This window comes from Nicotiana sylvestris, chromosome 9, assembly GCF_000393655.2.
Source record: "Nicotiana sylvestris chromosome 9, ASM39365v2, whole genome shotgun sequence".
NCBI lineage: Eukaryota > Viridiplantae > Streptophyta > Magnoliopsida > Solanales > Solanaceae > Nicotiana > Nicotiana sylvestris.
The window spans coordinates 7,523,788-7,542,929 of record NC_091065.1 but is presented as its reverse complement, the minus strand read 5'-3'; the positions used below and the strand labels follow the sequence as shown (position 1 = coordinate 7,542,929).

Here is a 19,142-nt window from a genome sequence, read left to right as displayed (position 1 = left end):
TTTCTTGAGCAAACACCTGTCCCAGCAGCACAGCAGCAGCAGGCCGGGGACTAGTCTGAGGTCCCTGCCAGTACAGAGGACTTAGGAGCCACTGACCAGCACAGGGTGACGGATGAGGCTTGAGGGGCCTTTCTATATCCTTTCTTTCATTTTGGTGCTTATTTTGATAGTTAGCATTGGAGACAATGCTAGCTTTTATTCGTGGGGTTGTGGCCCCACTATTTTGATTGAATGTTGGATTACTGTATATATTCTTTTACTTTCAGCACATTCGTAGTTGTAGATGGCTTGTATATAACTGTTCATTCTAGATGCTCTTAAACTCTATGTATATATTCATTTCCCCTAGTTGTATATTCTACTCCCCTTTGTACATATTCATTCGGTTTTCATTTTGGTTTTCTATTTTTCGTTAAATTTTTTCGTTTTAGTTGCAAAGTTAGGCTCATAACCTTTTTGTTTTGTTTTGACGTTTGCAATAAGCCCTTGGTTTTCTTAATGCCACGGTTCTTTCCAAGGGTAGAGTGTTGTGCGAACCAGGTGGCGCTTTCCAATGATAGATGGCGTGACAACCTTCTTAAGGGTTTGAGTCCGTTTTTGATTTTTCTTTTTGATTTTCAAGTTTTTGTAGTTAAGGGTACCTCAGGCAAAGCTTCACTTGGGCCTAGCACATTTGCCTTTGATCCTATGGTCAAAGACATTATGTTGTGTTTAGGATGGTGAAAGTTGTGGCCTTGAGACTCTTGTGTTGACCAAATAATCGTCATGTGGTTATTTTGGGCCATTGTGCGCTTGAATCATATCTAAGCTCGTTGTGGGCCCTCGACTCCATCTTTGGCAATCCTTGAGTGTGTGTAGTGAGAATTCGAATCGTGAGCCCAAGTACCAAGCCGATGGTCTAGAACTTTCCTTGAATGTTTGTTGAGGAGAAATCATAGGTGGAACTTGACTTGAGACATGATTATATGCTCTCCTTGATCCAAAATGCAAAATTTGAACAATTTCCATGACCTACCAATGAAATAGTCCCTAGTTCACCCCTTTTGAGCCTTAAACATTTTTCTTTCGTGAACCAAGCTACAAGCCTATACCTGTTCTTAATGAGACCCTCTCTTGACACCCAAATCTTCCCTTGAGTAAATGGCAAATGTCTAAGTTTGGGGGGGGAGAGACAAGAAAGGCATGAATGTGGTAAAAAAAGGCGCAAAAGCAAAAGAAAAAGAGAAAAAGACAAAAAATGAATAAGAACCAAAAAGGGAATCCAAGGACAACAAAAAAGTGAAAAAGGTGTGGAAAAGTGGTAAAAAGGATAAAGGTGTGAATTGCAAAAAGAAAGAGTGATATTGTGTCTCTCTAACCCCTTGAAAGAAGTGAATTACTCAATTGAGTCAAGAAAGTGTGCCAAAATAAATCAAAAGAAGTGTTTAAGGGAAGACTGAACCCATTTGAACAAAACCGTGTCCTACCTTTACCCAAAGCCTTCACAATGACTCCTCAAAAGCCCTATATGATCTTGAGTTGAGGGAAGCCTACATTAGTGGATACTTACATATGGTACTTAGAGCCGGACTTAGGGCCTTTTCTTTGTGAGAGATGAGAGAGAAGTCCATTCACCTCGATTTGTGTGCAAATACTCTAAAAAGGTGAGGTTCACTTAGGGAAAGTCGAGGATGTGTGAGTTTGGGTTCCACAATGACCAAAGAAATTGAGAAAGGTTCCTTGATGAAATGTGTCAACTCTTGATGCTCTTGTGTCACACTTGATCCACAAGTTTTCAAAGTTTAAATGTGTTAATGATGCATTCACATTGAAGGCAATTGTTAGTCCCAATTGATGCTTGTTGAGGTTACTTTAGGATAAACAGGAATTACTTGGGTGTTTTCCATTGAGGGGTAGGTCTCATTTTATTTGCTTGAGGGCAAGCAAAGGTTTAAGTTTGGGGGAGTTGAAAACTGTGATTTCTACATGTTTTATACCCATTCTTACCTAAGCTTTGTGCATTAAATGCCATAAATTAGTCCCAAAATACTTACAAGTTGCGCTTGATTGCAGGTTTTAGCGACAAGATGACAAATACCAAAGATTGGCTCAAAAAGGAGTGAAATCTGCCAAGTGTCAGAAGACAACTGAAGTGAGGAACAAAATGACTTGTGCGATCCGCACTGATGTGTCACGCGGCCACACAAGAGAGTTCAGAGGCTGGGTAATTTCAAGGTCAACCTGCGCGGTCCGCACTGCTTTGCCACGCGGCCGCGCAGGATAGTTCAGAGACCATGCAATTTCCAAGACAAGATGTGCGGTCCGCACTCCTTTCCACGCGGTCCGCACCCAAGAATGTCAGAGACTCAGTCATTCAAGGTAAAAGCCCACGCGGCCGCACACCTAATCAGTGTGGTCCGCGTGGATAAAGTTCAGAGAGGGTGGATTTGGACCAAAACACCCTACGCGGCCGCGCGTCATATTTGTGCGGTCCGCGTCCCCAGTGTCAGAAGCAAGATATGAAGACCCAAAACCCTACGTAGCCACGCGTCATTTGTGCGCGGTCCGCGCCAGACCCTCAGGGGTATTTTTGTCCGATTTTTCCTGTGTAGTATAAATAGAACATTTTACTTTTTAGGTGGAGTTTTTTTTTTTGGGGGGGGGGAGTTTTCGATTTTTATGAGATAGCAGCTGAACTCGAGACTTCATAGTTTTAGCCTATTTTGGGCAATTTCTTCTAGTATTAACGTGGATTTGAGTAGATTAACATTGTAGTTAATTATTATGTCAATTTCATCTACTATTTCTTCAATTTTTGTTTCTATTATGGCTAGCTAAACCCATTAGCTAGGGTTGTGGCTCAACCCTAGTGTGGGTAATTAATGGGTGTGATTGTTTAGTGCATGAATGATGTTGGGTATTTGTTATTTGGATTAATCTTATGTTTTCATTAAGATTTGGTGGTTGCAAACACTAAGTCTAGCTTAGTGAGTCTTGACTCTTCTTGAGAAAGAGAGTCTATGACCCCAAGATTAATTCCAACAAGGAATTGGGATGGACCCATGAGAATGGTAGTCCCAATTAACGGGTTAAACCTCGAGAGAGTAATTACCCAACTTGAACCATAAGTTGCTTGGGCAAATTGGCCTACCCAATTGGTCTCGAGAGAGTCAATTGGGCAAAATCACTCTCTCTACCGAGAGGTGTGAGAGTGGGTGCAAAAGTGCAACGGTTATAGCATAAGTCCCATATTCATCATTCTTGTATTAGGAATCTCTACCCGTTAGTTGACCACCTAGGTACATGCCACGACCCTAGTGCCTTTCTCTATATTGCATACAACTTAGAATCAATATCTTAGCCTAACTTAGCTTTAAACTTGTAGTTGATAAATTGTAGTTGATAATCAAAAGAAAACCAAAAATGTTAGAAGATCAATTAGGAGCTAAAACATAGTCCTAGACCATGCAAACACTCAACTCCAAATTGAAGCTCCCTGTGAAAAATTGACTCTGATACCACTATTAGGTAAAAGTATTAGCGCCCACTCTTCCTTAGGTTGAGTCCGATGCGATCAATCAGCACCATCATGGAAATAGTAACAACAATACAAGAATCAACAAATAGATGAAAGACAGAAATAATGACCTGTAAGTAAGGTCCGGCATTATGAAAATAGAAGAGTAGAGGCATGTTACTTATATCGTGTCTTAAGCAGGGGCTGAAACGAATCAAGGATAATTATAGCTACCATCTGTTTAAAGCATTTTTGTATTTTAGTTTCTGGAACATTAAAGTGTTTGTGGAAAGGTATTCTCTTTGTCTCTCTCTATGGCATGTGAACTTTAATATTAACGAGTTTCCAATTATAGAAAGGTGCACTCTTTTTGGAACATTGTAAAGGAAAGAGTAACATAACCTCCCGCTATGCGCGGGGTCCGAAGAAGGGCTGGACGACAATGACTTATTATACGCAACTTTACTCAGTATTTCTGTAAGAGGCTGTTTCCACGCTCGAACCCGTGACCTCTTGGTCATATGGCAACAACTTTAACAGGTACACCAAGGCTCCTTTGGCCAGATAAATACTCTATACGCATAGTTCAACACATGTAAGAGTGTATCATATGAACGGCTTGTTGATATGTATATGTGATACAATGAGATGATATTTATGAGTGGTTACATGTATATCTATTGCTTTCCATTTATATATGTATCACATTTAAAAATATATGTTATACCTTGTTCATAGCGTGCATGGTATTTTCAGTGACTTGCTCCACGGGTTATGAAAGAGGGGTTGGGCCTAGGCTCACCCTTGTTGGGTGAAATTCAAAAATAGTCAAATTTATAACTGGTCGTTCAAAAATAGACCAGTTTCAAAAGTAATTGAAATTTAGCCATTTTTCATGTAAAGATAAATCTGAGCGAAAACACTGTTCAAAATCCGAAAAATACGCCAGTATATTATGCTGGAGTTCCAGCATAAGTATACTTGAACTCCAGCATATTATACTGGAGTTCCAGGATAAGTATGCTGGAACTCTAGCATAATATGATGGAGTTCCAGCATAAGTACACTAGAACTCCAACGTAATATATTGGAGTTCCAGCAAGTATAAAATGTCCAGCATAATATACTAAAGTTTGGAGCACCGGTGCTCCAGTCTCCAATATATTATACTGGAGCCAACAAAGTATACCGGTCCAGCATAATATGCTGGAGTTGATACACAGGTGCACCGAACTCCAGTATATTATGCTGGATCAGTCTCTGTTGCAGCAAAATAGTGGCTATTTTTCATTGACTTGGTAAACACTGACTATTTTTGAATGACCAATCCGAAAACTGGCTATACCGTGCTATTTTTACCCCTTGTTTCTGCCTCGTCCATATTCTACTTCTAGCATAGTTGATGAGCATCCTTGATTTCATTTGAGCCGTTTAGAGATTCCAATTGAGGTGAGGCAACCACATTTAGATCATGGTGTCACCGTTACTCTTATCTATTTTTTTTTTCCTGGTAATATCGAGTTGTGTCCCTAGACCTCCTTGACTAGTCTGTTGGAGGTGAATTTTGATATTTGGGGGTTTTTGGCTTCGAGTCATTAACTTCTTCTTCTTCTTCTTTTTTTTTTTTTTTTTTTTAACGATTATGGATAATTTACATTGATTGGTTGGCTACAAGTACTATTGGGATGCTTCTGTTATAGGGAAAAATATACAAAATTTTTATTGATATTTGGTATTGACTAAGATGAATACCAATTCACTTGACATGAGTAGTTACTCGCTAAGTGCCACTCACGACCTTCAAAATTAAGTTGTGACAATACATGAATTGTTACACCATGAAATTTGAGAGCACATATGAAACTATCTTTGTTTTTCTTTGTTTTTTGTCCTCTTCCTTTTTTACTTTTAAGTATTCGGTAATCGAGGGCAGCTAGCTTGTTAATTTGGATTCATGTCGGAAGACTCACTAAGAAGGAAAAGCACGATCTCCCAAAATGTTATCTATTCTCAAGCAGTGCATGAAAAATGAGGAATCTACACTAATCCTGCAAATCTAAATTAAGATACAACATTACAACAGAACTGACAATTAAGTTAACACAGAAAGGATGAGTTCGACTTCGTGAGTGTTCACAACAACAACTACGCCTCCATCCCAAATAAATTGGAGTCGGCCATATAAATCTTTACTGACCATATTCCTTCATTCAATGCTAACGTTGAGATCTCATGGAGTCAGTCAGAAAAATCCGAGTTGATTGAAAAGCCTCGTCGATTAATTGTTTCTCTTTTTATGGATAAACCTTCCAAGGGAAATATGCACACCTAAGGCAGATGTCCAGCAACAACTAAGCGTCGGAGCTGATAAAAGATGAAGTCATGAACCAGCTTTCTCCAGTTTCTAAGACAGCTAATTTTCCCCCATGGGAAAAGAATCAGAATTTATCTTGATGCCTTTGCCATAAGCAGCAATGAGAAGAGCCTCAGCTCGACCTGAAAGGTTAAGAAAGAATCATGAAATAATATGTAAATGGTGCATGGAAAAATATAAAAGCTGTTAGGATATTAGCAGATAAGATCTTGATGCAACATCTGGAAGTTAAGGGTATGAATATTGATTTTGAGGCGAAAACATGATCAAGGACTGTATTTACTTGATGCAAATTCTGAAATTTCACCAACTTGGAGTGTTGGGAAATGAGTTTCCAACTTAGGGGTCGTTTGGTATGAGGTATAAGAAGGTATAGGGGTGGTATAAAAATTAATACCATCTTAATATTTTATTTGGTTAGCAAATCAGGCATAAGTTATCCCGGTGTTAATTTTAACACCGGGATAACTTATACCTTATAGAGGGTGGGGTAATTAGCACCGGTATAATTTATGCCTTTTTCTTAGAAATTATACAATTGTCATTCTTAATACAACATACCAAACAGTGAATAAACAACAATCACAACATAACTAATTCCAGCATAACTTATCCAAACATAACTTATACCGACATAACTTATACCGGCATAAGCCCTATTCCAACCAAACGACCCCTTAGTGTTTAAGGCCAAAACTACAAATTGTAAGAAAAAGTAAAGAGGGTACCAGAAGCCAAATTTTGAATTATCAGAAAGCAAAAAAAAGAGGAGACAAACTTATAAACAAAAAAAAGCAAGAATGACATATTTCCATTTCGTATGATATCTCATTGTTTAAATTTCTTTTAATAACCAAGAAATCCTCGAGGACCAACGGCGCACAGTACGAAACTCGACGGATAATGGATCCCGTTCCTCTACTTTTCTCCTCTAAATACCAATCTTTTGTCTACATCAAGGTTTAAACCTGTGTAGAGCACCTAACCAACACATCGCCATGCACACTAGACCAGGAGATCGCACTGTATAATTGTTTAGGATCAATATGAAGTTAACTCATTTATAATATCCAAGGAATACAAAGTCATTATTACTAGATTATATTAAAATGTGAAATCCTGACTAATCTTACAGCCAGAAAAGAGCAAGGACTTCTTAGAGCAAGGTATCTTAGAAAAGTTACAAGGGCTATCAAATCCGTTATACCCTCTTTCTTGATAGATGAATAGTCTGCTTAAATGATCCCTTTTGATTGACGAGTTGCAAAAAGCAGTAAAAAAATAAGAATCCATAGGTCTTTTTACAGAAATATAAAATGATTAGGAGATTGGGTCTAGTATACCAACCATGATCTTTCTTCCTTTTCAATAGAGAACTCAAAGAGGGAAACAATTCAGATGCAACTTCCCTGCTGTAATCCTGCCAAGACATTTAATTGGATGACAGATATTAGATGACGACTCCAGGAAATTTTGGAGATGCTGCAATTTTTGCAAAAAATTCCTTTTTTTTTTTGGAGAAAAAAATAATCTTTTTAGTACAAATTTGCAAGAGCCTCTATACACTATCCTCCCCAGACTCCACTTGTGGGATTAAACTGTGTTTGTTGTTGTAGTACAAATTTGCAAGAGCAAAGCAAAATATCTAACTAGATGGCCTTTTTAGTTCATGAAAGCGCAAAAGCAAAAGGCTTGAATAATAAAGTAAATCCAATCTAGAGGATAGCATGTTTTTATGTTCAACTAAGTGGAGGAAATATAAACAAACCTTATTTGAGCGTTCTTTTGTAAGTTGAAACTCACTCTTCCATGCACTTGATGGCACTGGAATGACGGAGAATCCCGAAGCAACTAAGATCCCGATCCACATTCCGTAGCCGAATCCTCCACTCCACCATCCCTTGATAGTGCAAAAATATATTGATAAGTGATAAAAAAAACAAAGATATGCTAGAGAAGTTCTATCCACCTAAAAAGAGGTAATGTTAGCGGAAACGTAAAAGAAAGAACACAAGATTTAACGTGGTTCGGATCAAAATAATCCTACATCCACCAGAGAACAATTGTCTTTTTAATATTAACAAAGGAAGGGGAGAGTTCCCAATTACACTTGAGAGAATTTCTCTCTTAACTCTCTACTCACTACAATGTATTATATTATTTTTGGGATGATTTCTACAAATGAAGGAGTGCATCTATTTATAGAGGTAAAGACCTCCTCTTGATGTCATTGGTGATATCAAACTACCTCCTCTTGATGTCATGGGTATGGGTGACATCAAAGGAGGAAGCTTCCTCCTAGCATCCACACCAACTCTTTCCACCAACTCTTCCAATTGGCATGCCATTATTGACTAAACATAAACCAACACCTTCAATCTCCACCTTGGTTTGCGTTTCGAGCGTGCGTGTGAACAACTCTGACAAAAACTTCTAAGCTTATTGGGCAACCCCGTTGTAAGAAACAAGAAGAATCAAACCATTGTTGAACATACCACCTCCACCTAACAACTGTTCTCTTCGGAGTTGCATCAGTTGATGCACACCCCCGCCAAGTCCTTGCAGTGTGCAAACTTAGCGAGTGGGACTATCTTGGTCAACATATCTGCAGCATTATCGTCTGTGATAACCTTCACGACCTTGATAGTTCCCTCTTCAACAACATCTCGAATAAAATGAAATCTGACATCAATGTGTTTAGTGCGCTCATGAAATCTCTGATTTTTCATTAGATGAATAGCACTCTGACTATCACATCTAAGAGTTGATTCCAGCTGAACCAAACTCAATTCCGCTACTAAACTTTTCAACCAGATAGCTTCCTTTACCGCCTCCGCTGCTGCCATGTATTCTGCTTCTGTCGTAGACAAAGCGACAATCGACTGCAAAGTCGACTTCCAACTAACGGCACTACCAACGAGGGTAAAGATGTATCCAGTTGTGGACCTTCTTCTGTCAAGATCTCCTGCATAGTCAGAATCTACATAACCGAGAATTGAAATACCTCCACCACTTTTTCGAAAGGTCAGACCAACACCAGAAGCTCCTTTGAGATATCTCAATATCCACTTGACAGCTTCCCAATGCCTCTTTCCTGGGCTGGACATGTATCTACTTACCACACTTACAGATTGAGCAATATCTGGACGTGTGCATACCATAGCATACATAATGCTACCAACTGCACTGGCATAAGGAATCTTTGACATATGCTCCACCTCATCCTCGGACTGAGGCATTTGTAACTCTGAAAGTTTAAAATGAGGAGCTAATGGTGTACTTACAGGCTTGCACGTATGCATATTGAATCTCTTGAGAACCCTTTCAATATACCTCTTCTGAGAAAGATGTACAACACCGTCTTCTCTTGAAATCTCCATACCAAGGATTTTCTTTGCAGCTCCTAAATCCTTCATGTCAAATTCCTTACTCAACAGTTTCTTCAAAGCATTTATCTCTGTAATGTTGTTAGCAGCAATAAGCATATCATCAACATACAACAGTAAATAAATCATTGAGTTACCAGACATCTTCTTGTGATACACACAGCTATCAAATGCACTCCTTGAGAATTCATGTGTAGTCATGAATGCATCAAACCTCTTGTACCACTGTCTAGGGGATTGCTTCAAACCATACAAAGACTTCTTTAGTTGGCATACGTGATCTTCTTTTCCCTCAGCTAGGAAACCTTCAGGTTGATCCATATAGATTGTCTCTTCTAGATCACCGTGTAAGAAAGCAGTTTTGACATCAAGCTGTTGAAGCTCCAAGTCAAATTGGGCAACCAATGCTAGTAGCACGCGAATTGAGCTATGCTTCACGACTGGAGAGAAAATCTCATTGTAGTCAATTCCCTCCTTCTGACTGAATCCTTTTGCAACCAATCTCGCCTTGAACCTAGCATCTTCCACTTCAGGAATTCCCTCTTTCTTTCGGTAGACCCACTTGCATCCAACTGTCCTCTTCCCCTTTTGTCTTTTCACTAAGACCCATGTCTGATTCTTGTGAAGAGACTCCATCTCTTCAGTCATGGCTAACCGCCATTGTACAACATCCTTGCAAGAAGTTGCTTCAATATACGAGGAGGGCTCCAGATCCTTAATCTCTTCTTGTGCAGCTACGAACGCATATGCAATCAAGTTTGCTTGATCTATAAGGCGTTCTGGTTCTCGTGTTTGCCTCTTCTCCCTCCCCTTTGCAATTGTGTATGGTTCATTGACAGCAAGTTCTTCAAGGTCTACATCTTCTGACTCATCTTTAACCTGAGTCTCTTGATCCTTTTCCTTGGCAAGCTCCACCGGAAGCTCCACCTGCTCGTCGTTCTTGTTTCCTGAAAACTCCACGGAAACTTTACGGGGATCAAGTATAGAGGATTCATCAAAGGTGACATCTCTACTAACTATAAATTTGAGTAAAGACAAACACCAAAGTTTGTACCCTTTTACTCCATCCACATACCCTACGAATATGGCCTTCTTAGCCCTTGGTTCAAGCTTTCCTTCATTAACGTGATAATAAGCTGGACACCCAAATACTCGTAAGTATGAATAGTTAGAGGGTTCACCTGACCATACCTCATTCGGAGTCTTAAAGTCAATTGCCGATGCTGGAGATCGATTGACAATATGAGCAGCAGTGTGAACTGCTTCAGCCCAAAATACTTTGGACATTTTGGCTTGTAGGAGCATACAACGAGCCTTTTCAAGAAGAGTTCTGTTCATTCTCTCGGCAACTCCATTCTGCTGTGGGGTATGCCTGACAGTCCTATGTCTTGAGATCCCATGAACCTTGCAGAATTCATTAAACTCTTCATTGCAAAACTCCAAGCCATTGTCTGTGCGAAGATACTTGATTTTCCGCTCCATTTGATTTTCAACCAAAATCTTCCACTCTTTAAATGCTTCAAAAGCATCACTTTTTGCCTTCAAAAAATGCACCCAAACCTTTCGTGAGAAATCATCAATAAAAGTGAGAAGATACCTCTTTTTGCCCTTCGATGGAAGTTTAGAGGGACCCCATAAATCTGAATGGATGTAGTCTAGCACTCCTCTTGTCTTGTGTTTGCCAGTGCTGAAGCTGACCTTCTTTTGCTTCCCTAGAACGCAGTGCTCACAGAAGTCAAGTGTGCTGATCTTCTCACCTTCCAAAAGGTTACGATTGCTCAACATCTCCAGTCCACGTGCGCTCATATGACCCAGTCTCATGTGCCATAGTCTTGCCTTGTCATCATTAGATAACTGCACTGTAGATGCATTTGCAGAGCCAACAATGGTGCTTCCGGCCAATGTGTAAAGGCCGTTCTCCAGCTTGCCTTTCAGCATGACTAAAGAACCTTTAGTCACCTTTATAGTTCCTGCTTCGCTCATGTACCTGTAGCCTTGTTCATCCAGAGTACTCAGGGAGATCAAATTCTTCTTCAGATCAGGAACATGACGGACTTGTGTAATAGTCCTCACGACTCCATCATGGCAGCGAACCCGAACTGAGCCAATGCCAACTATTGCACAAGTTGCATTATTGCCCATTACTACGGTTCCTCCACTTTTCTCATAGCTGCTAAACCAGTCTTTTCGGAACGTCATATGCAGAGTGCAAGCAGAGTCTAACACCCATTTGTTTCCATAACTACTATTATTATTACACGATGTTGTTAGTACATAATCATTATCAAAATCATGTACCTGTTCAACTGTGGATGCACTCGCCTTTTCCTTGGACTTTGACATTGGGCAGTCTCGTTCAAAGTGCCCCTTCTTGCCACAACCCCAACACTCTGTATTCTTCTTGTTCACACGAGACTTTGATCTGTGCTTTTATTTGCTCTTTCCCTGTTGGCTAGTCCGGCCTCTCAAAAAGAGCCCACTTGCTTGGTCATCTCTATCTCCTTCAATGTGCCTCCGCACATCACTAGAGTTAAGTGCCTGTCGCACTTGCTCAAGCTTGATAGGCTCCTTGCTATACATCATTGAATTCTCAATATCACGATATCCTGAAGTCAATGAAAATAGCAAAGCACATGCAAGCATCTCCTCCTCCTTTTTAATTCCTGCAATCTGTAAGTCTATGACAAGTTTATTGAACGCATCTAAATGATCTTGTAACGAAGTACCTGACCCCATTTTAAATGTGTGAAGACGTCGTTGTAACAACATCCTTGTTGTCACTGATCGGTCTTGGTATAGCCCTTCTAGCTTTTCCCATAACTGTTTGGCCGTCTCTTCGGTACCCGTACTCACTTCACAAAGCACGTTAGGTGCAAGGGATAGTTGGATTGCACTCAATGCATCCCCTTCAATCTTCTCCTTGTCGGGAGCTGATATATCCGTAGGATACTTTCCGTCAATAGCATGGATTGAACCTTCCCTCCGCAGTAACGCCATCATCTGGATCTTCCAGATATTGAAGTTGTTGCGTCCATTGAATCTATCAATTTCAAACTTCATGGAACTCATATTTGCTTGTTCTTTCTCCTTGGATCGTTAAAGAATCCTGTCGCTCTGATACCAATTGTTAGCGGAAACGTAAAAGAAAGAACACAAGATTTAACGTGGTTCGGATCAAAATAATCCTACGTCCACCAGAGAACAATTGCCCTTTTAATATTAACAAAGGAAGGGGAGATTTCCCAATTACACTTAAGAGAATTTCTCTCTTAACTCTCTACTCACTACAATGTATTGTATTATTTTGGGATGATTTCTACAAGTGAAGGAGTGCATCTATTTATAGAGGTAAAGACCTCCTCTTGATGTCATTGGTGACATCAAACTACCTCCTCTTGATGTCATGGGTGACATCAAAGGAGGAAGCTTCCTCCTAGCATCCACACCAACTCTTTCCACCAACTCTTCCAATTGGCATGCCATTGTTGACTAAACATAAACCAACATTTTCAATCTCCACCTTGGTTTGCGTTTCGAGCGTGTGAACAACTCTGGCCAAAACTTCTAAGCTTACTGGGCAACCCCGTTGTAAGAAACAAGAAGAATCAAACCATTGTTGAACATACCACCTCCACCTAGCAACTGTTCTCTTCGGAGTTGCATCAGTTGATGCACACCCCCGCCAAGTCCTTGCAGTGTGCAAACTTAGCGAGCGGGACTATCTTGGTCAACATGTCTGCAGCATTATCATCTGTGATAACCTTCACGACCTTGATAGTTCCCTCATCAATAACATCTCGAATAAAATGAAATCTGACATCAATTACCAAATAAAAGACAAACAAGTCTTCCCATCTCTTTAGCATAATAAACAAGCCAAAATAACAGATGCTAGTTGCTAGATGATACTACAAGCACATACTTGACTGACACGATCTGGTGAAGCTCTGAAGGGATTGATATGTATGGCCCACTAAGTGTAGATGCATATGTTATGTGGTCGATTAGTAATAAACACTCGCGAATTGCAGATTTACTTGATGGTGCAAGTTTTAAAGAGCAACTGGATATGAAAGTATCTATCGTCATTTAAACAAAAGTGATAGGCTAGTGACAGTACATACAGGCATTCTTGTTAATGATATTGCTAACCTGCTTACCATCTTGTGGATACGGAGTTGATTGTTCAACATACACAGTTGTTCCTGAAAACAAAATGAAATATCTCGTGTGATTCTATGTACTTATGCAAAAAAAATCTTTTTAGATAAAGTACTTATCCTAGTGAATTTTAATAATTCAAATACATTTGATAAGACCATAAACAGGAAACGATCGCTCATCTGCAAGGAAATTTACAACTACAAATACGCAATCCCATCTAGTTAGAACTGGCTAGACGAATCCTCAATGTTCATTCTGCTCCATCCTGAACCATTTCATTCCAATACATCAGTAAGGATATTTGCAGTCTCTAAATCCTCTATGTGACTCCAAGAAAGGACATATAGCTTCTTCTCAAAGCCAAGATAGCACTCCAACCTTCTTCATCCGACGTAATTATTTGAACCACAAGAAAATGGTCCGAAGGATGAGGTCACGAAAGAAGACATTGCACCATGTTAGCGTATCTTTTAGACTAGTTTTAACCTAAGTTTGCTCGTACAAGGGTGTGGGTGTCCAATACGAGTGATGATCTAGATGTCGGATCCTACATGATCTAAATGTTAAGATTCGGGGCTACAGATACAGGTGCGGGGATTCGACTAAAAATAATTCAAATATCTAAAAACAAAGTTATAAAAATATGGCTAAATTATGAGACATTATGTGGAAAACCCATAAGGTAGTCCGGGAAGGAGAATATATTGATCAAGAGGATAATCGAAGAAGGAGATAAAAGGAAAATGACTAAATTTCTACATACAAGATATTCCATTTTCTTCAATTTCACCCTAGCTTTTATTTTGATTTCAAAAGTCATTGTATCTGTCCCAAATTTCTCCATCGATTTTGGTCAAAGTACCCAAAATCCGTTGGCCAGATCCGGCACGGACCCCACACCCAGATCGTGTTGACACGGGTGTGGCACCATAAGTGAAGAGTCCGAACAACTTAGGTTTTAACTATAAAAGATATCCATCATATCCGTTCAACTAGATGAAAGTAGAAAATAAAGAGGACTTATTCTCTGAATATCAAGGCCTTTCTTAGATCAAAAAACTGTAAGGCAAAGTGTTTCTGAAGTAGCAACGAGGGTGTTTTCCAATAAACCCCCAAACGAGGGGGAGAGGGAGAGAATGATCAATTAAAATCTTTCATTCCGTCAATACGGATTTTTTTACTGTAATTCTCTCCAATACTACATGTATCACTCCTAACAATGTTATATGGATGCAGCACGAAGGACACTCAATTCAAACAACCAGCCATTGCACTGAAGAATCAATGACGAATATACTTTAATTGCATTCATAGTTATCCTGCAAAAGTGATTAACTTATACGATGTGTATGCTTCAGAATCTTTGCAAACTCAATAGAATTCATATAAATGATGCATCAACCGCCTTCACACCCCACACCCTAGTCCAGAAGCGGACAGTAAAACAACAAAGCAAACCTAGAAAATAAATACTAATATTTAGTTCATCGGTGAAGGAAAAAAGGAAAAAGAGAGCATTGCCACCTTCAATGCCAAACAAACAAACTAGCACAAATATCTGAGAAATGGCAGAATCTACTGCACAAGTCATTCACTCCAGATAACTGAGGAAGTTAAGAACAGAGATTTGAAAGATTTCCAAGATGACAGCTTCTACGTACCAATAGGAGCTTCAAAACTTTGAAGCAACTGAACAATAGCTTTTGCATCTAACCGCTTCCGCACTCCTTTGCCAACTAGTACTTTCAAGTGAGGAGAATCAAACACCTGGAGATTGGAATAGGAAGTCAGCGACCAGTAAGTATACTGCAGTTTTAGAAGTAAAAAGTCGATGAACAGGGTACTTTTTAAAGCACAAGAATATTTCTTTCTTTCTTTCTTTTTTTCCTTCTTTGGTTTGAAATAGATGGATATACATTTCACAACTCACTTAATTCTAGTGGACAATTTTCTGACGAAAACTCAAATCAGCAATTATTAGTTGTTTGGTTTACCCAACCCGAGCAACCCCACGCAAACCCCAGGAGCATCATCAGCAGTTACCCATTGTTTTTCTATCTTTAGTTACTCAAACTACGAACCTAAAGGTTAGAACTGGAGCGACTCTCATCACTAGAGCAACCATCACTTGTCTCGGCAATTACTAGTTGTCATTTCAAGATTTTAGCCAAGCACATAAGACAATGAATTTGAACTCAAAGCCTGAAAAGAACTACTCCCCCTGTTTCAATTTAAATGACATATTTTCCTTATTAGTCAGTTCCAAAAAGAATGACACATTTCTATATTTGGAAACAATTCAACTTTAAACTTTTTATTTTAACCACGTTACCTTTAATGAGAAGCTTTTATAGCCACACAAATGTCATGGTCCCACAAAACTTTTGCCCCTTAAGCTTTTAGGATTACATGTTTCAAAAGTCTTCTTTTTTTTTTCCTTAAACTTTGTGCCAAGTCAAATTATTTCATCTAAATTGAAAAGGAGGGGGTATATTACTACTGACAATGTCAAGGAAACAGTAACCTCCAGGTATAACATTGGCTTACAGACATAAGCCCATGTATGCTAGAAGAATAGACAATCCTAGGCATCCAAGGGTGTGACCAAGTGGTCAAAAAATGTGTTTGAGAACTTTTAACTCTCAAGCTCAAATCCCAACAGAGGCAAAAATACTAGATGATTTCTTCCCATCTATTCAAGCCTTGGTAGACAGAGTTACCCGATACCTATATTGGTGGGAGGTAGCATGTACCGTGAAATAAATCGAGATACGCGCAAGCTGGCCCGAACACCATAGTTATTAAAAAAAAACCGTAGCACATAGTATCAAAGATATAAACAACATCTAAGGTTCTTATTACGACTCTCGCTTAAAGAAGAAGTTATAAAAGGTTCTTGAACTAAGGAAACAGGGCAAAGGAAAACATCAGTACTGTTCAAACCTACAATAAATATAAAAACTGAATTCTAGTCTTAAGATATCCATCAACAAAAAATAATTTCCACATGCTTAACCCCTAAAAAGTATGAGGTCTGCACGTGAGGGCCATGTTGCAACTGTAATACAACAACAACTATAACTACGCCTGCCTTAATATCAAATAAGTTGGAGTCCGCTACATGAATTCTCACAGTTATGTCCCTACATTTAAGCCCATCTTTATACTCCCTCCGTTTCAATTTATGTGAATTCATTTGACTGGGCACGGAGTTTAAGGAAAGAGAGAAGACTTTTGATCTTGTGGTCTAAAATGAGGCACATATATTATGTGTGGCTATAAATCTTTGTGTAAAGGTAAATTGTTTCCAAATAAGGAAAGGGGTCATTCTTTTTGGCACGGACTAAAAAGGAAATAGGTTCACATAAATTGAAACGGAGGGAGTATTATATATTATAAGTTCTCTACATTTTTATTGACAAATAAGTCTCCATAGGAAGGCGAACCTTGGGCAATGGTAAAAGTTGTCGTCGAGTCAGCAAGAGGTCACATGTTCAAGTTGCGGAAACAGACGTAAGGCTGAGTACATAAAACCCAATTTGGCACGGTGCATCCCGGAAACCCGAGCATAGCGGGAGCTTAGTGCACTGGGATGCCTTTTATATAAGTCTCCCACAACACTAAAGAACTTCAGGCTAAGTGGCTAACCTTGGACCTAAAATAAACGAACTAACATGACTAAACTTAACTCCAGCTAATTGGTATCGCCTGCATAGTATCTGTTTATTCCATTGTGCACTACATTAATTCTAACAAATTATAGGTTGCAACAATAATAAATAACTAAAATTTAAACTTTTATACTTACCTGAGGGGGTTGATTTGGTTTCAAGAGAGCCAAGGCACCAGAAGTATCTGGGTCAACCCCAATAACCCAACCTGCATTATTCAAATCCTTAGTATATTGAAAAGGGCAAGACAAAGACTCCAGCCAGTCCATTTTCAGCTGAGCTTCCAAAATTCCCTTACTACCCCTGGCCACTTTTGGAGCTCCATTTCTACTGGAAGTAGTTGGTTCAGGAGATGGGTTTTGCTCTTCTATGACAGGGGCATTTGTGGCAATGGCTGCTGAAGATGAAACTGAAGCAGAGAAGAGCCTCTTGAATGCTACAGAGGAGGAAGCAGTAAATCGAATTGTGGGGATGAATTTTGATGTCATTGAGTGAACGAATTGGAGTGGTTGGGTTTGTACGACGGTTGATTCCATGAGAAAGGAAGGCCCCAGTTCGCCGGAGAAAGTAACGCCGGCGCCGGATTTTCAAGATTGCGAGTTCTTAGTTTGGAAGAAATTTTTGTTAGTCTAAGTTCTTTCCTACTATGTTGTACTAAAAATAAAAAAGAATTGTTTGAAGTTTTTGCAAAAACCGAGTATGAAAAAAAATAATCTCTTCTTTATAATTTTTTTCTTTCTGAGTTTTTGAAAACTCTGACATGAAGAGATTTTTTAGATTTTGCTGACTTTCAGAAACTGAGTTCGAAAGTTGGAAAAAGTAAAGAGGTCCAAATTTATTTGTGTGCTATTTGAATTTATTTAATTTTGTACGTCAGTACGCTTTTGATCTATTTATACCCTTTGTTATTAGAAAAATCATCTCGTATTTGTTATCTTTATTTGGAACAGGCGGATTCTAAGTACCCAATTCTACTACTGAAAAAATGATCGAATTCAGCCCTCAACTTTTCGTTCCGGTGAGATAGGGTGTTAATGGTTCGGTTTGAGGGTTATTTTATAAAATTTATATTTTACTAATTTTTTGGTTATTTAATTATATATAATTAAAATTAGACTTTTCGAAATCGTCCCATCATGCTCGTTTCTCTTCGTTATCGGTGTGGTTCGGTTAATTTTTAGTATTTTTCTTAAATATCATGTAAAAGTCATTAGTAGAAGTAGAATGCAATACTATGCATACTTTTATAGGACTTAGCAAAGCTATCTAGAATTTTTTTCTGTTTAAAGGGTGATGAATTAAGAAAATATAAAAGATAATAGATCCATCAACTATTCTACAATAGTGTAAAAGAAACTAAGTAAAGACAAAGAAAATATAAACCAAACGAGTGAAAAGATATTAATCAAGCTGAGACTCAAGAATAAAGTCTATAGAAAATTAAATATTTAGAAAGATAAATCTAAATCATACGAAAGGAAACATATTTGATACATTGTAGTTTGATACTCATAATCGCTAGAATATCTTATGTATTGCTAGTGAATATGCTGGAAATAATTTAGAGCCTGTTTCGAAAGCCACCAGAGAATTGGATTTGGGTGTAATTAGGTGTAATTACACATTTGGCATGTTTGTCCAGCTAAGTAATTACTTTGTCAGCATGTAATTGTGTGTAATTGTAGAGGTGTAATTACACTCTTCAATTCTCGGGGGAGGGGGAATAGGTGAGAATTGGTGGTAATTACATTGTATAATTACAAATTTACTTTTTAATTTCTTTCCTTTTTATTTTTATTTCTATTTATTTCCTTATAAAAATTTTATTTATATAATTTTAATTTTTCTTATTTTTATTATTTAATTTATTTTTAAATTTTAAAATAATTTTTTCTTTGTACATTATTTATCTTTTATTTCTTTACATTTACTTCTTGTGAATCCATGTAATTGCTCGTATATTTTATTTCTTATTTATTTTATTTTCTTCATTTAGCGTAATTGCGTTATTATTCTAGTTTTTGAAACTACACCTCCTAATATTGGATGAT

The 19,142-nt window shown here is 38.4% G+C and overlaps 2 protein-coding genes across 2 annotated transcripts; both read right to left on the bottom strand.

Annotated features, from left to right (window-relative positions):
* Positions 1-5,486: 5,486 nt before the first annotated feature.
* LOC104211768 (Holliday junction resolvase MOC1, chloroplastic-like) lies at positions 5,487-17,931 on the bottom strand. Its single transcript, XM_070156619.1, has 6 exons — positions 17,229-17,931; positions 15,082-15,187; positions 13,409-13,461; positions 7,639-7,770; positions 7,218-7,290; positions 5,487-5,992 (listed from the first exon to the last, which is right to left on the bottom strand). Exons 1-6 carry the CDS (start codon positions 17,625-17,627, stop codon positions 5,910-5,912), a joined length of 846 nt encoding a protein of 281 aa, XP_070012720.1. The 5' UTR covers positions 17,628-17,931; the 3' UTR covers positions 5,487-5,909.
* LOC138877101 (uncharacterized mitochondrial protein AtMg00300-like) lies at positions 10,536-11,405 on the bottom strand. Its single transcript, XM_070156628.1, has 2 exons — positions 10,854-11,405; positions 10,536-10,773 (listed from the first exon to the last, which is right to left on the bottom strand). The coding sequence occupies exons 1-2, from the start codon at positions 11,396-11,398 to the stop codon at positions 10,767-10,769; spliced, it is 552 nt and encodes a 183-aa protein (XP_070012729.1). The 5' UTR covers positions 11,399-11,405; the 3' UTR covers positions 10,536-10,766.
* Positions 17,932-19,142: the final 1,211 nt, after the last annotated feature.